This window comes from Phyllobates terribilis, unplaced genomic scaffold, assembly GCF_046119375.1.
Source record: "Phyllobates terribilis strain yellow unplaced genomic scaffold, ASM4611937v1 Scaffold_11__3_contigs__length_659146591, whole genome shotgun sequence".
NCBI classification, from domain to species: Eukaryota; Metazoa; Chordata; class Amphibia; order Anura; family Dendrobatidae; genus Phyllobates; species Phyllobates terribilis.
In genome coordinates, this window is record NW_027362771.1 from 80,537,236 (window position 1) to 80,564,101 (window position 26,866).

Genomic DNA, 26,866 nt, shown 5'->3' on the forward strand with positions numbered 1-26,866 from the left:
CAGTCATAGGGATGATCTTACTAGTTCACGTGGCCCCATACACATTAGACCTCATTACAATGGATTCAAATGCGATCAGAGCATAACTGTGTTGCACTTTGGAAGCATCTTAGGATGGCTTCATATTGAGGGTCATCCGGTTTCCTGTAAGTTGACCAGTTTTACAGTAAAGACAGTCATTCCTCATCAAAATCCAAGGGACTTCAGCTACGTTCACATCATATTTAGACATCCTCTCAGTATATTGGCTGGGATGTATGTTAAACAGATATTCCACTGGATGCCATACAGCAGCAACCAATACCAGCACCAGTCATCATGTGAAAAAAATACCTGTATAGTCACACATTGCCTTACCATAGATAAAAAAAAAAATAAAATATGAATGTGAATCAAATCACTTGCCCTTGAGCTAATGACCAAAGTAAGAAAGGTGCTCCAGCTTACATCAACCCCCCCACCCAAACACATTTCAGCCTTGTATCTTAAGCATGCAAAGGGATATTCTGTGCCCACTGACTTCTGCACCAGTAAGCAAGAGGGGCACACTAACAATGCCTACCACCAGGTTCATGCACCATTAGCAGGTATCAGACGTGATGTCACCTATCTCCACAGAAGGGAGCAGAATGCTTTTCTTAGATATTTCATCTATGCTATTAGAATAGGACCCATGCAGCATACCAGTTGGACATGCAGAAGACCACAACAGCAGCAGTTCTCACCTCCCTTATTAGGCTGTTCCCTTCTACCCAAACAGTCATTCATTGATTCCATCTCCTCAGTTATTTCATGTGACCTCACGTGGACTTCTCCAGTAATTACATACCTATGTTCTATGAAGAGAGTCACAATCTCAATCACCAAAACAGCCCATATGATGGGGGGGGGGGGGTTAACTAATGTTTTAGGCTATTCAACTTTAAGTGTCCACATACATGCCCAAATTAATCCTGTCTCAATACAGCCCTGAAAGATCCTGTTAAGTCATCTACAAGAGCACAATACATGAGTAATAGGGCAGAGTTATTCAGAAATTTGCACCAGATACTAATTTGCTTTCATTTTCTGTGTGATCGTCTTACATAGACATTCACAGCCACTTGAAAGACAAAGGATCTGGGTCTGGCGTGAGCTATGAAGACATTTATGGCATATCCTGTGTCATAAAGTAGTACAATTCAGTCAGCTCTCCGTTATTTGGGGGTGCACACAAAAAATCCTCAATACAATAAAATAGACACCCTGGAACTTACTATATACCAGAAACGTCCAAGATGGGACAACCTACAGTATTTAAACCCCCTCCATCCCGGATATATTTACCTTCTACAAAGCTGCAGTGTGTATTCTGCACTCCGAACCAACACTGCTCAGATTCAGATCCCGGGGTCTAAAGCAGCCTGTATTGATTTACCCATTAGTACAAAGCAGCATTCTGCGGTGAGCCTGTGCTGGGACTCATCTCTACAACTTTTTGTTCGCTGCTAACTTGATTTATAACATATGATAAAGGGGAGGAGTTTCTTTGCAGAAAGCAAAAATAACTTGTGGAATGTACATGACAACCCAAAGGACGAAGGTTCTGAACTTCCAGTAAAAATTAACAAGGTCCTAATAAAAGAGCCACACGTTGTAGAAACTGAACAGTTTGTTTTTTATTGATGAAGTTACTCCTGCATTTTCTCAATGCTTTCCTCCTTGTATTTGCCCTTCTCTTTGCCAACTTGGCGAGACTTGGCCTTGCGCTCCAAGATCTTCTTGCGATCTTTGTCGAGTTTTAGTCTGGTGATCACCACCTGAAAGAAGAGAAGAAAAATTAATTTAGTGAAAGTTGTCAAACAGATAACCTAAAAATGTTTGTAGCTAGTGAAAACAGCAGCAGCCAAAGTCTGATAATCATGAGATACTGGCAATTTTACTATTTTTTTTTTTTTCATTTTAGTGAGCTATGCTGGTAATACTAAATGAATTGTAAAGCTGTCACTCAATAGTGGAAAACGTCAGAATTATATCTTTGAAGCCAAATATATAGCTACATAACCACCACTGATTTATTAGTCCTGTACCGGTCACCTGATCCTGTAACAGAAAAAAAAAAAACCACAGTATTTTCTCCTTTACATGACATAGTAGCAAAGAACGATGAGGAATGGAAACAAGTGGCTTAGGCTATGTGCCCACAATGCAGAAATGCACCGGATTTTTTCCTGAGCGTTTCTGCATCTCCCCTGGCAGAAAATACGCATGCGGATTGTACATGCGGATTGTACATGCGGATTGTACATGCGTTTTTCCTGCCAGGGACGTGCGGATGTGAAGCGTTCTTCATATGGATTTCCTCATGCGGGTTGACAAGCGCTTTCCAAGCGATTTTAGCATCACTTGGAAAGTGCTTGACAACTTGGTCACATTATATAAATCCATGCAAACGGCATGGATTTATATAGTGTGACTGTAAAAGAATGGTAAAAAACAAAAAATAAATATTATACTTACCTTCTGATGGCCCCCTGAGTGTCTTTATTCGATCCGTCCGGGCTTGCCGGCAGCTCGCAGTACACTACACTGAAGGACCTGCCGTCACATGACTAGATGACGTCAGTGCAGGTCCTTCAGTCCACCGCGATCTGCTAGCAAGCGAGGACAAGCGCAGAGGGGGCCATCAGAAGGTAAATAATATTTATTTTTTTTATTTTTTTTTACAGGTTCTATGGTACCCGGGTCCGGAGGAGAGTCTCCAGTGATGCATAATCAAAGAGTTCCAATGCAAGTCAATGGCGGCAAAAACGCAGCACTTCCGCAAAAAAATTGGTAGTGCTGCGTTTTTTTCCGCGATAACCCGCAGCGGAAATTTCCACAGCATGTGCACAGAACATGCAGATCATCATTGGGGAACATGGCAGGTCTTCTACCAAGCGGTTTTTAAGCGTTTCTGCAGCTTTTTTGCTGCTGCGGAAACGCTTAAAAATTCATCGCAGGCACACAGCCTAACTGTATTTTAATTGTTTCCTGCTAAATATGAAAAACTCTCAAACAGCAGAATTTAATTCTACAGTATCAATATCAAAAAGCAGCAAGTGACTGAGAGGTTGTCCACTACAATGTGTAGTGGGCAGATCCATTTAAACCTTGGCAATAAGACCTTGCATTTCCAAATGTGCCTGTAAGCTCTCAATGTAAGTCTATGGGAGTCTCATTGTTCTAGCCTACATAGACTTACATTAAGTTTGTACTTCCAGGTGGCCCAGCAAACACTGGAGGGAGCTGGCAGGTTACAACCAGCAGACGACTGACCAAAGCAGTGCTGATAGAAGAAGACAGCGTCTGGTAAGTATAATACTAGGGGCAGGGAACTTACATTGGTGTCACCACTCCAGCGCTGCAATGAAAAAAGTCAAAGAAGAAAAACACTGGAGTGGTGTTTTAAGCAATGAGACCTTACACAACAATGAATGAAGATTGAATATCTTCTTAGCCCAGCTATTAACTAGGCTTGAATGGAAAGTAAGAAGGCCAATGTGCAATATGATGCAAGATGTTAGTCATTTGGGGCAAATATTGTCCCTGTACAGCTGAACAATTTTAGATTTTGGAGTAGACAACAGCAAAATCCCAACATGTAGTGGTGTACTACTGTACCTGTTTGCAGAATGCCATGCACCAGAAGAGGCAGTCATTTCCTAAATACCTCCTGTACAGTAAACTTATTACTGAGGACTAGGACATGATTACATTAACCCAGGCCTGGGCAAGCTGCGGCCCGCGGGCCACATCTGACTCTCTGACAGGCACAGCCAGAGGGCAGGAAAGGGACTGATCTACGATTCAGATTTTTCTCAGAATTGTCACTCATTGTAGCCCTGCTCCCCATGGGCACAATCTTGTCATTGGTGGATGTGTGGCTGCAGAGCTGCTCAATCTTCTGCAGGATCGTTCAGGAAGAGGGAAGCAGGGACTGTCATACTCCTCTGCTGCTCACATAATGGGCAAGTAGCTTCTAAGTAGAGCCCGATAGTGTATTAAACAGCTAGGAGCTGGCATTGTGTCTCAGCTGTGCCGATTAGGTCACACCACCAGTGCTGCCTCCTGTCACCAGAAAAAAACACTATTAACCTGTACATATGGGGTTAATCTGCAGGTTAATAGCGTTATTAACCTGCCCGATGCCTGCACTTAGTCAAACACTGCGGCAAGAAAATGAACTTCATTCTCCTCGGCAGTGGCGCCGGTTGTCACCGCTCTGAGAACGCAAAGCGACAGCTGTACCCGCGCCCCTGACCTACAGCTGGCCCCAATGCAGAACGAGTGTCAGTCAGGGCCAGGGGTGCAGTTACAGCTGCCGCTCTGTATTCTCAGAACACTGCCAACCAGCGCTGGCACCAGCCCCTCCTCCCACCAACCAGTCAAGCGGGGTTCTAGTTTGCCTCTCTAGCAATCCTATGAGCAGCTCTCACTGAAATTTCACTTGGTCTTCCAGACCTTATCTTGACCTCCACTGTTCCTGTTAACTGCCATTTCTTAATTACATTCCGAACTGAGGAACGGGCAACTTCAAAACAATTTGCTAGCTTCTTATGGCTTTCTCCTGCTTTGTGGGCATTCACCATTTTCATTTTCAGAGTGTTAGGTAGCTGTATACAAAAACCCATGGCTGATGTTTTTTGGCACAAGGTTAGAGGAGGCTGGGTTGTTATAAAACTGCGCAATTCGCATCACTTTGCCTTTCTTAACGATGACAGTGAACAAGCCATAACCCTAACAGGCCAATTAAGGTCTGAAACCTTGGTCAAAGTTATCTGAGCACACAAATCTCCAAGGGTGCCCAAACTTTTAAAGACCAGATTGTATAGAAGGGGGATCAGAGGTGGAGAATATCCTAGAACACTTCATTTCCTGGTGACCAACATGCAGACAAGTTAGTGACAGTGACTCCCTGGCACCTGTGCAGAACAAAAGTGAAACGAATGCCCATAAAAGGGCGGAACAGTGAAGAGGATGGACAGCAGTGGGAATGCGCAGGCGCAGAATTTCCGGAAGCCCACCTGACATCACAGGGACACTAAGGGTGTGGGAGGAGAAAGACCGGATAATGAAGTGAGGAGGCAGAGGCAGCTATCTTTCAGGCATCGTATGCTCTATAGCCTGGGAGAACTAATTTACATAGTGATAAAAGATTTTTCCACAAGATATCTGTTATGAGGCATACAGGTATCACTTTTTTCAGCAGTCTATAACCTGTATATCTTAATAGGTCAGATCGCTCAAATGTGGTGACAGATTCCCTTTAAAAAAAAACTAATGGATGATTATGTCTTAACTGCATCTAACCCACCTAAATTTACATTAGAAGCTGGCAATTCTCCGAATACTAAATTTTCAAAGTGGGCTTAATACAGTTCCTTACAACAATGCACTCATTCTAATACCCCTCTTACAGTAAGAGTTGTGGCAGGACGGAAACTGCAGGCGGGCAATGATGGGACATAATTTATTGTACTAATATAGTGCCATGATATTCCGCAGCACTTTATAGACATAATCACTGTCCCCAAACTAAATTCCCTACCAGTATGTGTTTGGAGTGTGGGAGGAAACCCACACAAACGCGGGGAGAACATAGAATCTGCAAGCAGTTTGTGGCCTTGGTGGGATTTAAATCCAGGACCCTGCAAGGCAACAGTTCCACCATGCCAATGAGCCACAGTATAATAGTGGACACAATCCATATGAAGACCAGGTCTCCCAAGGGTGGTGGGCGAGTGCCCCTTGGTACTACTCGTAAGCAGAGAAGCCAAATAAACCTGCAACTTCTTCTGTATGTACTGCATATCATTTTCAGATTAGATGAAAGTGTTTAATAGGGGGCTTGTAGTGAGAGAAGACAGTAGCCAGCAGTAGCTTTGAGCCATCAGTAAGTAATTAAATAAGGCACAAAATACACAATACATTCTTTTCTATGATAGTGGCTTTAACATATGTGCTGAAGTGTTACGCTTCATTTTGAGCTCAAGGTGTTTATGCAATGAATGAATTGACAATGCTTTTTATTATTAAATCCATTTCACATGTTCCAGCCCCCAAGGGTCCTGCAGGAAGCCCAATGTATTTCTTTGGGGTAAGGCCAGACGGCACAGATTGCATTGTACACAATCAGAAAGTGTCCAGTTGACTTCATACAGTTTTTACACAAACAAATCTGCTTACACAGTGTAGGTTGTCTGAATGCTGGTCAGACTGGTCATCACCAAGGGTGTTCTACATTAAATTGCCCATATTGAATTTGGGTCATGCAGCATGTTTGTAGATGCCGCCAACTGCATAGTTTTTATCTACTTTGCTTGCGTCACACCACTGAAGTGTCTGGCTTTACTTCTAGAGCGACAATCAGCTTCATAATAAAAAAAAATATGTCACAGTAAAAGCATACTGCATAGTTAAATATAGTGACATAGGTTGAATAAAGACCTAGGTCCATCCAGTTCAACCTTTCTCCCCCTATTGTACTCCCTACACTAACTCACTGGGACTAGGCCTCACAAATGTATTACCATTTTTATTATTGCTGCACTATTACATTTAAAAATCAAGCCATTTATATATTTTTAGTTTTATAATTTTGTATGACTCCTGTGATTCGAATAAAGGTATTACTAAAATCCCTGTGCCTAAATCTGTTGATCCAGAAGAAGGCAAAAACCCCAGGAGACATTCAGCCAATTTGAATCAAGGGGAAAAATTCCTTCTTGACCCCGAGAAAAGGCGATCAGTCCTAGTTAATTTCCAATGCCTTCATTTTTTTCAGCTTTCTCCCGCAGTACACTCTTTACTTCTGTAAAATAGCTGCCAGCTTCTAATTATGTATGCACTAGGAGTGTAACACACTCCCTTTGCTCTCGTCTGGTCCACCCGAAAAGCAGTACATAAAGCCGGCAGTCACATTATAGGACAGATTTCTGCAACAGAAATCTTAAAAAGATATTTTAAATATGCATTGTGACATTTCTTAGCCATAGACTTGTTGTAACGGAGAACTAGAGTTCTGAACATTAATTAATATGTAAAATGACAGCCCCATATTCCAAATTAAAAAAATGAGAACGTAGAACGTTACAGGTTGTGAAAAAGGCGACAAAAGCTATTTTTTTTACACGTTTGGTATCTGTGTACTCGTACTGACCTTGTGAATCATATTGCCTGGTCAGTTTTACCATACAGTGAACAAGGTAAATAAAAAAAACAAAAAAACATTGTGGAATTGCACTTTTTTTTTGCAATTTCACCGCATTTGGATTTATTCCCTCCTCCCCCCGTTTTCCAGTATACTATGTGGCAGAATGAAAGGTGTCGTTCAAAAGTACAACTTGTCCCACAAAAAACAAGCCCTCATACAGCTATATGGCTGAAAAAAAAAAAAAAAGTTATGGCTATTGGAAGGGGAGAAAAAACAAAAAACCACGAAATTGCCTGGGAGTGAAAGGGTTGAAGGGGAAAAAAGGCTTTGTAATGCTTGAAAACAAAACCAACATCCGCTGCCCTTTGAAGCTCCACTCACTCCAAGGTCAATTCTTTAGAGTTCTTTGTTAGGAAAAAATCACTGGGCCCAGAAAGTAGCAAGAGAGGCAATACAAGATCTGCAGAGGCTTCAGCAGACAGGTAATGCACATTTTTTGCATCATTACCTGGCTTTGTAGCCTTTTAACATTACCAATCCCTTACACATTCCTCGGTATTGCCAAACATTTAGGCTTTCACAATCAAAACACTTTCTGTAAACCTGACCAATACGCACCTTGCTGGGGTGAATACCAACATGAACAGTGGTGCCGTTGGCCTTCTCACGTTGCACACGTTCAATGTAGATCACATATTTCTTTCTGTACACCTGGACAACTTTACCAATTTGCTGGCCTTTGTAGTGTCCACGGACCACCTGCAAAAGTATAAAAGTGTTAGAAAGCAGTCCACACACACATTAAACAAGCACAGGATGAAAGAAACACGGCTGCTTGTTCCATCTGTTCATGAGGTGTGAAATCACAGGACAGACACCGCTCCAAATCAGATGATTTAATCTACCTCCCCACAACAAACCCTTCATACACAGGTATAGACGGGAATGTCTCAGGAGAGGGGACAGCGGCCACACTAACTGGTTAATATCATTGTTTACTCATTATTTAAAAGAAGAAAAAAAAAGTAGCTTTTAACGCAGACCAGCTGGACGCTGAGTACTCTAAGGGTATGTGCACACGATGCAGAAATGAAGCAGAAAATTTCTGCATCATTTCTGCATCTCCCTGGCAGAAAAAACGCATGCAGATTGTGCATGCGTTTTTCCTGCAGAATACATGCGGATCCACATGCAGATTCACATGCGTTTCCGCATGCAGATTGACAAGCGCTTTCCAGGCGATGTTAGCATCACCTGGAAAGTGCTTGATAACTAGGTCACACTATATAAATCCATGCAAACAGCATGGATTTATACAGTGTGAACCGAGAGAGTGTATATACTTACCTCCGATGGCCCGCGCTGTCCTGCTCACTCCGTTCTCCCGGCTGCCGGCAACTTTGAATTGAAAGACCTGCCGACGTCAGCGTCACGTGACCCGTCACATGACTCTGACGTCACCGCAGGTCCTACAACTCACTGCAAGTGCCGGGAACCAAGCGGGAGCGCTGCGCGGGCCGACAGAAGGTAAGAATACATTATTTTTTATTTTATTCTTCTTTTTACAGCTTTTTTAATGGTACCTGGGTGTGGATGAGACTCTCCTCTCCTCCACACCCGGGTACCATCCGCACATTAGAACGCACCAATTACGCAAGTACAGATGCAGTCTTGCGGAATTGGCGCGTTCTAATGCAAGTCAATGGCGGCGAAATCGCCGCGTTTCCGCAAAATTAATTGACATGCTGCGGATTTTTGACCGCAGCGTTAACGCTGCGGAAAAATCCGCATCATGGGCACAGCACATGCGGATTTCCATTGGGGAACATTGCTGCCCTTCTACCATGCGTTTTTCATGCGTTTCCGCGGCGTTTACGCAACTGCAAAAACGCCGCGGAAACGCATGAAATACGCATCGTGTGAACACAGCCTAAGCAGACCAAGAGCTCAGGTAATGTGCACAGTATATAACAGTGCAGTATCACAGGCTAGCTCGGGGAACTCATGTATGACATGGTTTACCATACTGCTGAAATAGCTGGGAAGGTTTTCCAGCTTGGACGATCACTTAAAAAAAATTCAATATTCCTTGTAAATTCCTTAACATTTCCGGATTTGTTTACATCCATATATTCAAATATGTATCCCACACCTCTCACAGCTGAGAATCTGGTACGACCCTACTATATCAAGGCCATCAATAATGTTTACGGTCCAGGTTGTGCAGCTATAGGGAGGCAGCTCTAGTCAGGACATACTTGTAGCAACCTGCCAGCTGTGAGAAGGGTGAGGGCATCTGTAAGTTTAGGTCTATCAGGACAAATGACAGACACGACATAAGGAAAATACAATGGTATCCTTCACAATAGTTCTTGAAAACAAACGTTTAAGGGAACCCTTCACCAGATTTCTCCTATATAAACTGTATCCACCAACGTTGTGCTGTCCTTAATGGCGTTCCTACAACCCCTTCATTAAGATCACAGCATCCCCGCATACATACCCAAGAAACACCTTTCATAATTGTTCCTTTCCATATGCCAATTGGTGCCTCCTCTGTCCACACTATGGCCTTCTCTCCAGTCTTGATTGACATGGCTGATGTCATCCACACAAGGGCTGTGCCTGCGCGGGTTTATTCCCTACTGTGCAGGTGTGAGTTAAGGCCCTGTCACACTTAGCGACGCTGCAACGATCCCGACAATGATACGACCTGTCAGGGATCGTTGCTGCGTCGCTATGTGATCGCTGGTGAGCTGTCAAACAGGCAGGCTCACCAACGATCAGGGGAGCAGCGACATCCACGATGCTCCTGGTTATGAGCCTGCTGAAGCAGGAGCAGGCTGGTAACTATGGTAAACATCGGGTTACTAGGGGCACACGTGCCCCTAGTAACCCGTTGTTTATCATGGTTACCACTCTGCTACGGTGAGCGGGAGGTTACCGCTCACTTTAGCAGGCTCGTAACCATGATAAACAATGGGTTACTAGGTGCGCGTGTGCCCCTAGTAACCTGATGTTTATCATGGTTATCAGCAACGACCAAAAAATGGTCCAGGACACTTTGCAGCGATCAGTGACCTCACAGCAGGGGCCTGATCGCTTCAAAGCGTCACACATAGCGACATCGCTGGTGAGGTCGCTGTTGCGTCACCAAAACCGTGACACAGCAGCGATCTCGCTATGTGAGGCGGGGGCTTTAGACTATCAGATGACCTCAGCCACCTCAATCAAGGCGGGAGAGAAGGTTATTGCAGGGAACACATTGTGCCAAGCATAATAAATAGTCGCCAATCAGACCAAGCAGTGCCAATTAGCATATAGAGAAGAATAATTAGAAAAGACATTTTCTTAGTTATGCAGGTGAGCTGTGATTTTATGAAGGGGTTACAGGAGTGCTATTAAACACAGTACAAGGGTTGTGGATACCATATAAGCAAAGCAGGAGAAAGGTGCATAACACTTCATTATACAGGGATTAAAGAGTTGTTACTGTTCGATGTTTTGCCCCATAGCTGTGAACTAGTTTAAAATAACCAGTGAGTTCAGTACTATCTGATAAAGACAGCAGGAATCCCTGAGCTTAGTTATTGGCTGATGTGCAGCCAGTAAATGAAGACCACAGCAAAGGTGGCGAGGCAGAGCTGGACCCGGGGAGGGAGAGTACATAGTTTTTCATTGTGCACATGTAAGGGCCAAAAAATTGGACAAGTGACAATATTTACGCTTTGGAAACATCTTTTGTTGGTATATAATGGATTTATCAGCAGGGCTGTGGAGTCTGTAAGGCTGAGTTCACACGATGCGTTTTTCATGCGTTTCCGCGGCGTTTTTGCAGTTGCGTAAACGCCGCGGAAACGCATGAAAAACGCATGGTAGAAGGGCAGCAATGTTCCCCAATGGAAATCCGCATGTGCTGTGCCCATGATGCGGATTTTTCCGCAGCGTAAACGCTGCGGTCAAAAATCCGCAGCATGTCAATTAATTTTGCGGAAACGCTGCTCTTTTGCCGCCATTGACTTGCATTAGACCGCATGGAATCCGCATCACTGTATATGTTGATGCGCTTTTCATGCGGTCTAATGTGCGGATGGTACCCGGGTGTGGATGAGAGGACTCTCATCCAGACCCAGGTACCATTAAAAAAAAAAAAGAATAAAATAAAAAATATATATATTCTCACCTTCTGACGGCCCGCGCTGCGTCCTGCCGGCTTCCCGAGCACTTCGCGGTTGAATGAAGAAGGACCTTCGCTGACGTCAGAGTCATGTGACGGGTCACGTGACGCTGACGTCGGAAGGTCCTAAAGTCTTCACTGCCGGCAGCCGGGACCGATGAAGCAGGACACCGGGGGCCATCAGAGGGTAAAGTATAGATTTATTTTTTATTTTTTGACATTCACACACTATATAAATCCATGCCGGTTGCATGGATTTATATAGTGTGAAGTTGACAAGCACTTTCCAAGTGATGCTAAAATCGCTTGGAAAGCGCTTGTCAACCCGCATGCGGAAATGAAAGTGAAGACAGCTTCATTTCCGCATGTCCCTGGCAGGAAACCGCATGTACAATCCGCATGCGTTTTTTCTGCCAGAGAGATGCAGAAACGCTCAGGAAAAAATCCTGAGCATTTCTGCATCGTGTGCACATACCCTAAGCCAAACTTCCGACTCCCTCATACATGGCTCGTGTTTAAGTAATAAATTTAAGCTAAAAGTCTAGACCCTTAGATCAGGAATAGGACATTTCATAACTTTCCCAAATTCTTATAAAAAAATATTCCCCACAAACTGCATTTAACTACTGTACCCAATTTATTATACATTTTAGGAGTTTGAGTCGGTCCATTTAATACCGACTCCACAGCCCTGTTTATCACTCATTGACTTGACATCTATAGATGTTTCTCATGTTATTCTACACTAGTACATGACATGGAGGTATATACAGGCAGTCACTATGAAGACAACAGTGCATGATACCACAGCTGAGGAGTCAGTATAAAATGGACCGACTCCTAAAATATATAAAATACATTGGGTACAGTAGTTCAATGTAGTATGTGCTGTAAGTGTTTTCATAAGAATTTGGGAAAGTTATGAAATGTCCTATAAATGTCTGTTCTATTCCTGATCTAAGGATCTTGGCTTTTAGTTGAGATGAATCTGTGCTGCACTTTATGTACACGCTCAGTAGTGAGGCAGCGCTGTGGAGTCAGGGAAATTGAGGAGTTGGAGGTTTGGCTTAACGACTCCACAGCACTGCATAATATGGTAACAGAGGGGTATTTCCACCTCACAAAGTGATTGTATCAGTGGTCTCACCTACAGGCCCCCGCGCGCCATTCCTGCGACGGTCTCACCTACAGGCCCCCGCGCGCCATTCCTGCGAAGGTCTCACCTACAGGCCCCCGCGCGCCATTCCTGCGACGGTCTCACCTACAGGCCCCCGCGCGCCATTCCTGCGACGGTCTCACCTACAGGCCCCCGCGCGCCATTCCTGCGACGGTCTCACCTACAGGCCCCCGCGCGCCATTCCTGCGACGGTCTCACCTACAGGCCCCCGCGCGCCATTCCTGCGACGGTCTCACCTACAGGCCCCCGCGCGCCATTCCTGCGACGGTCTCACCTACAGGCCCCCGCGCGCCATTCCTGCGACGGTCTCACCTACAGGCCCCCGCGCGCCATTCCTGCGACGGTCTCACCTACAGGCCCCCGCGCGCCATTCCTGCGACGGTCTCACCTACAGGCCCCCGCGCGCCATTCCTGCGACGGTCTCACCTACAGGCCCCCGCGCGCCATTCCTGCGACGGTCTCACCTACAGGCCCCCGCGCGCCATTCCTGCGACGGTCTCACCTACAGGCCCCCGCGCGCCATTCCTGCGACGGTCTCACCTACAGGCCCCCGCGCGCCATTCCTGCGACGGTCTCACCTACAGGCCCCCGCGCGCCATTCCTGCGACGGTCTCACCTACAGGCCCCCGCGCGCCATTCCTGCGACGGTCTCACCTACAGGCCCCCGCGCGCCATTCCTGCGACGGTCTCACCTACAGGCCCCCGCGCGCCATTCCTGCGACGGTCTCACCTACAGGCCCCCGCGCGCCATTCCTGCGACGGTCTCACCTACAGGCCCCCGCGCGCCATTCCTGCGACGGTCTCACCTACAGGCCCCCGCGCGCCATTCCTGCGACGGTCTCACCTACAGGCCCCCGCGCGCCATTCCTGCGACGGTCTCACCTACAGGCCCCCGCGCGCCATTCCTGCGACGGTCTCTATGCAATGCAGGATCAGAAGCACTACATTCCCCTCTTTCCCTGGATCTCCGGGGTCACCAGTTTACACCCTAGTGATGCCCATCACCTTCCTGCCCCTATAGCAGCCTGCTCCCACACCCGGGTGGCACTTACCTGGACTTCATCGTCCTTGCGGATGGGCATAGAGCGGACGTTGTACTTCTGCCTCAGCTCTTTGGACAGGGGGGAGGACATGATCTTCCTGCGCACATGAGAGGGGGCATTGAAGTGCCTCTTACGGTTCTTGCTGCGGTCTGAGGTGACAAACGAATTGAACTTCATGGTGACTGAGGAAATAAGGGACATAGGGACATTAGCGGTGACCACCATAGTGATAGCGGCTCAGCACGGCCTGCAGCGTACGCTCCGGGTACACGCGCACAGGACGGCGCCGCGCACCCCCACACACCGCACGGAGTAAGACCGCACCAACACGGCCAGGGGGATACACGCTCACCACAGGCCGCGAGCCGTATATGTCACACACAGGCGGACGGCTCCATTCACCCAAACTCCCCAACACTCCGACCGCCACCACACACAGTCTCCATCCGAACACCGAGGACGCCTCGGCCACACACTGAGACCACGGCGAGGGGAAAAGAGCGCGCTGCGGGAGAGGATGGCGGTGGATTCTACTTCACTTCGCCTCCAGAGCTCCTTACCCAGCTGCACGGACCACTATGGCCGCCGGAAAAGAGAACTAGCAGCCACTTCCGCTCACATTAGTCGACTATAGAACTCTCGCGAGAAATGGAAATATCCGCGGAAGAGAGGCCGGAATATGGCGACCCCTGGCGGCGCCAGGAAGAGGCGCAGGAGATTGGCTTTAGTTATATCTAATATCTCCAATAGTCCCTGCTGCGGAATGAGCTAATGAGAGGAAACACGTGCAGTCTGGTAATGGCGATACTAGAAAGGGTTAATAGTGTACACCTGGACTCATGGGATGTTTAGTACAGAATATCAGAACTGTCTTTTTCTATGTAAGCCAGATACACAGCCAGAATTGGCAATGTTCACACGTTCAGTATTTGGTCAGTATTTTACATCAGTATTTGTAAGCTAAAACCAGGTGAGGAACAATCAGAGGAAAAGTATAATAGAAACACGTCACCACTTCTGTATTTATCACCCACTCCTGGTTTTAGCTTACAGATAATGAGGTCAAATACTGACCAAATACTGACTGTGTGAATGTGGCCTAATGGTATGTGCAGACTATCCGTACTGGCAGCACTTTGAACACAGTATACTTTATGCTGCGTCCAAAGATCTGCATGCAGGTGAATCCCCATGTGTTCATTGAACCACGCGGATTCACCGCATCCTATACATTACACTGATAGAATGTCTCTGGAAAGACGCGCCGCATGTCCATCTCCACAGGTGATCCGCAGACGCATAGTGGACATGGGATTTGTATAAATCCCATCCACTAAGCTGTAACATCTGGTCGCTGCGGATTGCACACAGCGCTAGTGCTCTGCGTCCAATCCGCAGCGAACACTGACCGTGTGCACGTGTCTCGCCCCCGGTGGGGCCTTACTGTCTGGATCAGTATATATGTATATCACGGTGGCTGGCCCAGGGCGGACAGTGCGCAAAAAAAAGGGGTTTAATAAAAATGAAAATAAAAGTTCGTGACGCACCTGTGGATTCTGGTAAGAGGTTACCAGCGCTGCGACAGTCCACTGAGGCTGATGTTAGGGACTGCTTTGATGGGACGGCTCCCCACAGGTGGAGCAGGCCTCAGGGCAGTGTAGGATGGATATATGATGGGTGGTGGGTGCGCTGGGCGCGCTGGGCGCTGTGGTGCGGTGAGGAAAGTTGGCGCCAATAAAGAAACAGACACAGGCACTTCGTGCAGTCATGCATGGCTTTACTTACAGTTCTTTAAGGCAATTCACATGTGCGCTTACAGGTGATAGCCTCCCCAGTCGCGCTGCATTCACCGGGCAAGGGTTCAGTCCTCCTTCAAGCAGCTTAGGGGTGCTTGGCAGAACCCCACTTTCAGATGTGCCTAACTTGACCTTCACACTTGGTCCTTCTCACCGTTGCCCTACGCTGCCCACTCTCTTTCCCGCTCGGGTATGCTGCAGTCCTTCCTGTACGTCGGATCCGGGATCAGCCTGACCCCCTGGGGTTTTGAGTGTAGCGATCGATCCTTCCTGACGTCCTGCACGCGCCGTACCCCCTGGGATCCTTTACGTAGAATGGAGCCTGCTCCCTTCCGGGGCCTCTATCCTGGGCCCTAACTTGTGGAGCAGAGCTCTGACGGAGCCTCTGCTCCCGGACTGTACTGAACTCACTGCACTGTAGACCTAATATGGCTTCATATTATATACTCACTGTATATGTGCTCCGTGTGACTGTTTCCTCCACCCACACCCACTATTGGTTCCCCCCTACTCCAGCCAGGGCCAGGGCTCAGCAGAAAACTACATTGCGTCTTGCCCCTTCTGCTGGCCTGGAGCAGTGTAGTGTTGGATGTAGGTGGTTGGGGTTCTGTGCAGCACTCCCTCCTTACCTGAGAGAAGGGAGACACCACACTGTGAGGTGCAGTATCTCTGTGGCGACTGAACCCTCAGGGGCACCACACACGCACCCTAATAGTGCCAGTGGCGTGCCCCCACTAAACAAGATACATGACAGCTCTGCCCAGAAAGGGTGCCACAGATACTCTCCGAAAAGCAAACCTCCCTCAACACAAGATCTGTTTTGGAGAAGCAATCAGCATTACAGGGAAGCAGGGGCCGGACTTGTGGAAAAGAGGCCGTGGCTGCCAATAAGGATGGCATCGTGACTACTAAGGGGGCAGCACGGTGGCTCAGTGGTTAGCAGCGCTGGGGTCCTGGGTTCAAATCCCACCAAGGACAACATCTGCAAGGAGTTTGTATGTTCTCCCCATATTTGCGTGGGTTTCCTCCAGGTTCTCCAGTTTCCTCCCACACTCCAAAGACATACTGATAGGGAATGTAGATTGTGAGCCCCAGTGAGGACAGTGCCCATGATGTCTGTAAAGCGCTGTGGAATTAATGGCACTAAATAAATAAGTATGAGAGGACCATTATGGCTATCATGTAGAACACAGTGGCATGGGAGTGTTGTGTTTGTCATAGCCTATATTAAATAGGTTCTCAGGGAATATGGTGTTGATGACCTGTAATGTAGGTGATAAACATCAGATTGGAGGGCGTCTGACTCAATCAGCTGCTAGCAGCTCCGGCTGTTGGATGTAAACATTCAATATGTTCTTCAATAGAAGCCGTTCTGTAGCAGTCATCACATAGCGAATGATTACATCCACCTGCCAGACTGCTGAGATTACAAAAAATCTGATAGCGATGACTTATCCCCTCCCTGCTACCATCACTATACTAACATTGTGCCCCATCCAACCAGAAGAATACCACAATAAACAATAGTGCTGGCACTATGCCATTAAAGTGTCTCCATAACCTGTGCCAGTATCACACATAAAAAGGGCTTGCCTGAAAAATAGGGTTCCAGTGGGAGCCCCAACATAGTCCTCACCTGGCAGAGCCATGAAGACACATTTCTGGCAGTATTTGTCTTATTCAAACACACACACAAATGTGACAGACCCCGTTTTTGAGTGAAAAAAAATATATTTATCCAAATGCTCAGGTAGGGTGAGAAGCATGTAGGTGTATTTTAATACACTTTTTTTGGAATAAAGATATATTTTCTATATATTTTCTCTGGACCATATATTCCTTCATGATTCTCTGTAAATTACATAAATTATAGAGTGAATCTGATTTGATATTCTGAGATGCACCCAATTTATTAAATAAGCCCTCCCATACTCCCATCAAAATAGTTATCCTCTTAATATATTGCACTCATCATATTATATGGCACTCTGTACTTACAATTGCTCATTTTGTCTTTCTACCCAGCTAATTCTTCTCTTTACTGATTAGCTGAATCCTTCTAAGCTCAATGTAGAAACAGGAGGTCAATTTTCTTTGCACGAGTCATCAGTCACTGCAAAAGTCCCTGGTAGGGGGAAGAAGGGAGGATCTGGGTCAGGAGTTGAAGATGGGAATGATAAGTGCAGAGACAAGAGCCTACATAAAGCAGGGAAAGGAGAAGAAGTAGCTGAGTAGAAAGGCAAAATGAGCAATTGTACATATGCAGTGCCATATAATATGATGATTGCAATATATTAAAGTGAACCAGTCGCCAGGTTTTTCCCATATAAAGTAGGGCCAGCACCTGTAAGCCCTCATATACTGCATTATAGAATGCTGTATATATGTAACCATTTCACTTACCATAAAACAAAAAATAGCTTTTATTATACTCACCTATGAGGCATCCGGTCCGTTTGCTGTTGCTGATCTTGTTCCGTTGCCTCCTCTCTTCGCTTGGATGACGCGTCCCTACATCATCCACACAATGTCCTCTATCGTGCTCCTGCGCAGGCGCACTTCTCTACCATGCCGAGGCCAGAGCGAAGTAATGTAATGTGATGTGATGTACATGCGGGGGGGTGGGGGGGGGCAAAGAGCGCTGACGCTGCTCCCTACAATACTCTGTTCTGCCCTCAGCAGTGTAGAGAAGTGCACATGAGCGTGATGGAGGATGCTATGTGGATGAATTAGAACGCGTCATCCACACGAAGCAAGAGAGGAGGCGCTGTAGGGGAGTATAATAAAAGCTATTTTTGTTTTATGGAGAGCGCATTCTAGAATGCTGTCACATAGGGCTTACAGGTGGTGGCCCTATTTTATATGGGAAAAACCTGGTGACAGGTTCCCCTTTAAGAGGATAAAAACTTTGATGCGAGGGCTTTATTTAGAGGGTTATGCTTGATAATGATCTGTTTGATTGTACATGTGCAATATCATAATATAAAAAACCCAAAAAAGGAAATCCAGGAGAAATGCAATGCTGCTTTTTTACATGTGATGTCACAGTGCCAATTTCCACCCGGAGGAGGATTATGGAAGCATTGTTATATGGATGAGTCACTAGGTGCCCAAAGACAGTTCTCCGAATTCTCCAAAATAGCTGACAGTGCCTGCGCACAGTGGCTCGTTAGTGATGCAGTTGTATATACCCTGGATGTTGCTTTTGGTTACAAAATCCCAGGTTAAGAGGGTTCCACTCGAGTTTTTCCATAGGGTAAATGTGATTCAGCGAAGGTCGTAATTTAGAAGTTTACTAAAGTCTTTATGCCAGAGTTCAGTGAGACAACATGACTTGGAATCTTAGTGGTCAAAGGTTTGCAAGTAAATCGGAAAGTAGATGAAGGTTTTCCTCCCTTTCAGTGTCAGTACCCTGGGGCTGAGCTGATGACTTGGAGACCACTAGGTGGCAGCAAAGCTTAAAATGTCCTTGACCTCTAATGTTCACAATACTATACATCCAAGAGCAGGGCATTGTTCTCTGTTATCTGCAGAATCTTGCATCATTGTAAAAAGGGTAGTATTGGCTAATATGGACTATAACAAATGCCAAACAGTGTCATCTGGATGTGCTAATTATTTTACAGTCTGAACTAAAGATTAGACTTCATTCACACATTTGTTTTTTTTCTTGTATGTGAAAAAATGACCGATTTTCATCAGTGTTCAGTCAGTGTGCCCATTCTTATCATCACTGATTTTGTTGTACCTTCTCCTGCCTATTACCATGTGTAATGCAGTGGCTTGCTGCATTACTAAAATGTCCAGGGGGTGTGTTCTGACTGACCACATACCTCCCCTTCAGGTGACTGATCACATGACTGATCACATGACTGTGACATCATCACAGGTCCTGTGCGTGCAGAAGGATATATAAATCCTGGTGGTTTTGAAACAGTGGAGAGGCCTGGTCCCTGTGTCTGAGACACCATTAGCCTGGAGAGGCAAGAGGCCTGGTCCCAGTGTCTGGGACTCCAGTAGCCTTGAGAGGCAAGAGGCCTGGTCCCTGTGTCTGGGACACCATTAGCCTTGAGAGGCAAGAGGCCTGGTCCATGTGTCTGGGACACCATTAGCCTGGAGAGGCCTGATCACTGTGTCTGGGACACCAGTAGCCTTGCAAGGCAAGAGGCCAGATCCCTGTGCCTGGGACACCAGTAGCCTTGGAAGGCAAGAGGCCTGATCCCTGTTGTCTGGGACACCAGTAGCCTTGGAAGACAAGAGGCCTGATCCCTGTGTCTGGGACACCAGTAGCAGTAGCCTTGGAAGGCAAGAGGCCTGATCCCTGTGTCTGGGACACCAGTAGCAGTAGCCTTGGAAGGCAAGAGGCCTGATCCCTGTGTCTGGGACACCAGTAGCAGTAGCCTTGGAAGGCAAGAGGCCTGATCCCTGTGTCTGGGACACCAGTAGCAGTAGCCTTGGAAGGCAAGAGGCCTGATCCCTGTGTCTGGGACACCAGTAGCAGTAGCCTTGGAAGGCAAGAGGCCTGATCCCTGTGTCTGGGACACCAGTAGCAGTAGCCTTGGAAGGCAAGAGGCCTGATCCCTGTGTCTGGGACACCAGTAGTCTTGGAAGGCAAGAGGCCTGATCCCTGTGTCTGGGACACCAGTAGCCTTAGAAGACAAGAGGCCTGATCCCTGTGTCTGGGACACCAGTAGCCCTGGAAAACACGTGGCCTGGAGACCACGTCTCGGGAGCCTTAATCAACAGCTGTGGGAGAACAGAGCTGATAGAAGCAGCTAAGACCCGGCAAAGGTAAATCGGTGCTTTAAATGAATATTGATGTTGTACCTGAAGCCAAGTGGGCATAGCTGCCACTGAAAAGGCTCTAGGATATTACATGTGTAACATTCCTGCTAGCCACTGAGATGGACTATGTTATAAGCAGTTTATGATGTGTAATAAACTGCAGGACTTATAATTACTGGAAAACGTTGCATGTGTGCTTTAATTGACCCGGTGAAGTGAGTGCCCCTCAACATGATCAATAGCGCTACCTTACAAATGTTAAAATCGGATTGTAGATGGATGACCATATGCGCTGTCAGCCATTATATGGATCCATAGACTTGTATGGGTCATTTGATCAGTGATTGTTATAAAAAAAAACATTTGAACAGCCCTATACAACTATATGTTCTATCCATGAAAAATGCAGAGAGAACACGTACATGATTCACGGATGTCCGAATGAAGCCTAATAGTGAGCATAGACTAACTACTAATATACACTGCTCAAAAAAATAATGGGAACACTCAAATAACACATGCTAGATCTGAATGAATGAAATATTCTCATTGAATACTTTGTTCTGTACAAAGTTGAATGTGCTGACAACAAAATCACACAAAAATCATCAATGGAAATCAAATTTATTAACCAATGGAGGCCTGGATTTGGAGTCACCCCCAAAATGAAAGTGGAAAAACACACTACAGGCTGATCCAACTTTGATGTAATGTCCTTAAAACAAGTCAAAATGAGGCTCAGTATTGTGTGTGGCGTCCACGTGCCTGTATGACCTCCCTACAACGCCTGGGCATGCTCCTGATGAGGTTGCGGATGGTCTCCTGTGGGATCTCCTTCCAGACCTGGACTAAAGCATCCACCAACTCCTGGACAGTCTGTGGTGCAAGCGAGACATGATGTCCCAGATGTGCTCAATCGGATTCAGGTCTGGGGAACGGGAGGGCCAGTCCATGGCTTCAATGCCATCATTTTACAGGAACTGCTGACACACTCCAGCCACATGAGGTCTGGCATTGTGCTGCATTAGAAGGAACCCAGGGCCAACCGCACCAGCATATGGTCTCACAAGGGGTCTGAGGATCTCATCTCGGTACCTAATGGCAGTCAGGCTACTTCTGGCGAGCACATGGAGGGCTGTGTGGCCCTCCAAAGAAATGCCACTCCACACCATTAGTGACCCACTGCCAAACCAGTCATGCAGAAGGATGTTGCAGGCAGCAGATCGCTCTCCACAGCGTCTCCAGACTCTGTCACAACTGTCACATGTGCTCAGTGTGAACCTGCTTTCATCTGTGAAGAGCACAGGGCGCGAGTGGCAACTTTGGCAATCTTGGTGTTCTGTGGCAAATGCCAAGCGTCCTGCACGGTGTTGGGCTGTGAGCAAAACCCCCTTCTGTGGATGTTGGGCCCTCATTCCACCTTCATGGAGTTGGTGTCTAACCATTTGTGCAGACACATGCACATTTGTGGCCTGCTGGAGGTCATTTTGCAGGGCACTGGCAGTGCTCCTCCTGTTCCTCCTTGCACAAAGGCGGAGGTAGCGGTCCTGCTGCTGCATTGTTGCCCTCCTACGGCTCCCTCCACGTCTCCTGGTGTACTGGCCTGTCTCCTGGTAGTGCCTCCCACCTCTGGACACTACGCTGACAGACACAGCAAACCTTCTTGCCACAGCTCACATTGATGTGCCATCCGGATGAGCTGCACTACCTGAGCAACTTCTGTGGGTTGTAGAGTCTGCCTCATGCTACCACGAGTGTGAAAGCACAACCAACATTCAAAAGTGACCAAAACATCAGCCAGAAAGCATTGGTACTGACATGTGGTCTATGGTCCCCACCTGACCAACCTTTATTGAATGTGTCTTGATAATTGCCAATAATTTCCATCTATTGTCTATTCCATTTACACAACAGCATGTGAAATTGATTGTCAATCAGTGTTGCTTCCTAAATGGACAGTTTGATTTCACAGAAGTTTGATTTACTTGGAGTTATATTCTGTTTAAGTGTTCCCTTTATTTTTTTGAGCAGTGTATAAAATATGCTATTCACAAAAAAAGGATGTGTCAGGTGTCTAGTAATAATCCATGCCAATTTACATTACATATAGATAAAGATTTTCAACACAAAATCCACATGTAGCTGAGAAAACCGGTGTGGATGTGAGGTCATGGCAAACTAGGTAGCCTTAGTTATTAGATTGCTGTGATAGCAATACATTGGCATCCCACTATTAACTGCAGGATCTAAGGGGTTTAACCACCATGAATGAGCTATATGTGAGAATGGGTGTTGGCTGTATTATACACCTGGCACCTGAAAATGATGGTACTGGCACACTTCTGTGCCCATACCATCTCTGTGCCAAAATAGCATGGTGGTTTCTAGGTTCAGAAATAGTTTCCAACAGAGGAGAGGAAGGAGTTAGTGCTTGCAGACAGAAACAGTATGTAAAAGGCTATGCCACCTAATGGCCTCTGGCATATAAGAGGATTTTTATCAGCAATGGTCAATGAGCTTGGACCCAGATGATATCCAAATTGTATAGGCCAAAACTCTCTATAAATCATCCATACCCTATTACATCAATATGATATCCCTACCAGGGGTGGATAAAGGGTATTTAGGGCCCTGGCCAGTTTAGAATGTGTCAGCCCAACACCCAATGTATCATGTGACAAATCAAATGATGGTTTTTTTTTTGTAGGTCATGTGATAGATCATGTGAACATACAGATGCTCTAGTGTACATCTGCAGATATAAAAAGACAGGAAGACCACCACGCTTATGGAACAAGGGACTATTTATTAAGGGACAGGACTATATACAGTATAATAAGAGTGGAATGCTATTTAATAAGGGACAGTATTATAGATTATAAGAGGGGATGCTATTTAATAATGGATTACTCTATACAAAACAAGAGAACATGCTAAATACTAAGGGATGGCGCTATACATAAGACATGATGCTATATAATAAGGGACAGTACTATACATAACAAGAGAAGGCACTGTATACTAAGGGACTGCATTATACATAATAATTGAGTTTCTTTTACAAACAATAGCATTAATCCCATCATGTCTCTTCTAGTATAGCTGTGTAGTGCCGGCGTCCCTGCATGCTACCTCCCTCCCCCGGCAGGGACGTCGACTAACTCACCGCCGCAGCCCCCATCCATTCCTCTTTCTCTGCTGCTGTACGGGATACGCGCATGCTGCGCAGATCCCCAGGCACTGGGCTTAGGGCATGTGCTCCCTCCTTCTTAAAGGGTCCGCGCGCACTGTCCTAATGTGTCCCCAGCCAATGGCTGGGAGACACTTCCCATTTAAGGCACCTCCACCTTCATGGAGGTGCCTGTGCAACGTAGTTAGTTTGTTTCTAACACAATTGCAAGTTCTCATGTCCCCAGTGGTCGTATTTCAGTATACCTGCCCTGTATATCCACGCCTGCCGAGCCTGCCTGTGTTACAGTTATATTTTCCAACTCACCTGCTGCTTGTCTATCAGTCATGTCTACCTGCCTGTCTGTATATCTGCCATACCCATCTGCACCAGCCTGAATGTACATCCGCCGTGCCTGCCGGCACCCGCCTGCTTGGATACCAGTCGTGTCCGCCAGTACCTGCCCGCCTGTGTGTCTCTCGTGCCAGTCACTATACCAGCTGTGCCAGCTAGTACTTGCCAAGTCTACCATTCCTGGCCGTTCCTGCCTCCTGTCCCTTGGGTCAGCTGCCATCCACCCGAGGTCAGTCCTGGGGTAGTACCTGGTCCCGCCTCCCTCGTCTCTCCTCAGATTGCAGTATCGTCAGCCACTGTGCATCCGAGGTCTCCCAGGCTCTCCTCAGATCACGGCACAGTGGTTCCACCACCCAGTCCATTACAGTTTGCACAGGCCATGGAATACGCTGGCTCTCAGGCTTCCTCGATCTCTGACTCGTACCAGGAGGTCTCTCGACAGAAAGACCAACAGGACAAGATCCTATCTTACATACGGACAGTAAACACCGGCCTAGACTCGCTGACAACTCCGGCCGCATCCGCATCTACTCAAGCTGCAACAACATTGGATGTGCCTAAACAGTCTGCCAGCTCTGTACCTGGCTTAGGACCTGTCTTTCAGCTCCTCCACGCTATGGGGGTTACCGTGCTCTATGTCGGGGGTTCATTAATCTGTGCACACCACATTTCAAACTCTTGGCTCATCAGTTCCTTTCAGATTGGGCCAAGGTGGCCTTCATTATGTCCCATCTCACTGGCAAGCCTTTCGCATGGCTCAACCGCCTATGGGAGAGAGGGGATCCTCCAGTGTCAAACCTCCAGTTCTCTCTAGAGGCCTTCCGTAAGGTCTTCGATGAGCCCGGGCGAGTTTCCTCAGTAGCATCTTCTCTTCTTAGACTGCACCAGTGAAACCTGGGCAGTGGGCCACTATGCTGTACGTTTCCGCACTCTGTACGTTTCTGCACTCTGTTGTTTGAACTCTCCTGGAATAATGTGGCTCTGGTAGCCACCTTCTGGGCAGGCCTGTCTGGGCGAATCAAGGACAACCTATCCGGACGCGATATACCGATCTCACTGGATGACCTGGTGTCTCTAGTAACATGGATAGACATCAGGTTTCAGGAGCGTTCCAAGGAGGTGAACAGCGAGAGAAGACCTGTACACCTGGCTCCAACCTTTCAAAGACCGGTCATGCAGCAAGCCTCAGCTCCGGCACACTCTCCTGAGTCCATGCAGGTAGACTAGGTGAAGTTGACAAAGCATCGTCAGGAGGTCTGCCAGTCCGAGGGAAGGTGCTTCTATTGTGGCAGTCCTGAGCATGTAATCAGCTCCTGCCCAGAGAAACCGGGAAATGCCTGAGCCTAGGGTTTGTTGGAGAGGTCACCCTGGGTGAAAATTACTCCTCTCCAACGCTGGCTGACTCTGTCAGTGTATGTGTCCTGTGGCAGCATCTGTTGGCCTTCCTGGACTCTGGTTCTGCAGGTGATCTCATTCAACAGGCCGTTGTGGAGCGGTATCAAACCCTAATCCAACGTGTTACGGATCCGTTAGTGGTTTCTTCAGTGGATGGAAAACCTCTTTCCAAAACCATTCTTTTCGTGACCGAGCCTGTGGAACTTTGAGTTGGAATGCTACACTTGGAGAAGATTCCTCTCTATGTGCTGTTGGGTCTGCCTCACCCTCTTCTTCTAGGCCTGCCATGGCTGCGAAGAAATTAACCTTAGATTGGAAATCCGGAGAGGTACTCCGCTGGGACAGGAGTGCCACGACAAATGTCTAGTTCCCATTCGTCCTGCTTGACTTCCGACTTCTCCATATAAGTTGCCTGGCTTGCTGTATACTGGACGAACGTTGACATCTTTGATAAAAAGGAGGCCGAGACTCTACCACCTCATAGGCCATATGACTGTCGTATCGACCTTCTACCAGGCGCTTCCCCTCCACGAGGCCGAATCTACCACCTGTCGCAGGTTGAGACCCGTGCCATGTCCGTGTATATTGAAGATAATCTTGCCTGGGGATTTATCCAGAAATCTTCCTTCCCGGCTGAAGCAGGTTTCTTTTTTGTGAAGAAAAAGGATGGTTCTCTGCGACCCTATATCGATTACAGGGGTCTCAACCAAATGACAATCAAGAATAAATACACTCTGCCTCTCATCTCAGAGTTGTTCGATTGTCTTAAAAGGTTCCAGAGTATTCATGAAGCTTGACCTTCGCAGGGCATACAACCTGAATAAGTCAAGGAGATGAATGGAATATGGCCTTTAATACCCAAGATGGCCATTATGAGTATCGGGTAAAACCCTTTGGGCTCTGTAATGCCCCTGCCGTCTTTCAAAAACTGATGAATCACATCTTCCGGAACCTTCTCTACACGTGTGTGGTAGTATACTTAGATGACATCTTGGTGTGTTTTCCCGATCTGGCTTCACACCAAAGGGATGTTCGCCATGTCCTGCAGAGATTAAGAAATAACCGTCTGTACGCCAAATATGAAAAGTGCATCTTCGAGCAGACCTATCTTCCGTTTCTTGGGTTCATCATCTCGGAGACCGACTTGAAAATGGATCTCGAGAAGGTATCAGCCGTCTTAAATTGGCCCCGTCCAGTCAGTCTGAAAGCCATCAAGCGGTTTCTCGGATTTGCAAACTATTACCTCCAGTTTATGCCACATTTCTCCTTTTGGACTGCTCCTATTTATGCCCTGACCTGCAAGGGGGCCAATCCTAAGAGACTCCAGGGGCAGAGAACGCATTTGTGTCTTTAAAACAGGCCTTCTCCTAAGCTCCTGTGCTGCATCGTCCGGACAATAACAAGCAGTTATTTCTGGAGGTGGATGCTTCTTCAGGAGCCAGAGCTGTTCTTACTCAGAAGTATTCTTCCAGTCGCATGGTGACCTGCGGCTTCTTTTTCAAGATCTTCTCTGCTCCAGAACGCAATTACTCTATAGGTGATCGAGAACTGTTAGTGATTAAACTGGCTCTGGAACAGTGGCACTTCTTGCTAGGAGGAGCTATGCATCCAGTGGTCATGTACACGGGCCACAAAAATCTAGCATATCTGCAGTCTGCACAGCAATTTAACCCATGACATGTTAGCTTTTCTCTGTTCTTCACCCACTTCAGCTTCACTCTCCATTTCGGCCGGCAGATAAGAACTTCAAGGCAGACGCTCTCTCTAGATCCTACCAGTCTTCTGACTAGGAGGAG

The 26,866-nt window shown here is 46.8% G+C and overlaps 1 protein-coding gene across 1 annotated transcript; it reads right to left on the reverse strand.

Annotated features, from left to right (window-relative positions):
• Positions 1–1,633: 1,633 nt before the first annotated feature.
• Positions 1,634–14,247, reverse strand: RPL26L1 (ribosomal protein L26 like 1). Its single transcript, XM_073651307.1, has 4 exons — positions 14,132–14,247; positions 13,581–13,753; positions 7,793–7,933; positions 1,634–1,799 (listed from the first exon to the last, which is right to left on the reverse strand). The coding sequence occupies exons 2-4, from the start codon at positions 13,746–13,748 to the stop codon at positions 1,671–1,673; spliced, it is 438 nt and encodes a 145-aa protein (XP_073507408.1). The 5' UTR covers positions 13,749–13,753; positions 14,132–14,247; the 3' UTR covers positions 1,634–1,670.
• Between the last annotated feature and the right edge of the window lie 12,619 nt (positions 14,248–26,866).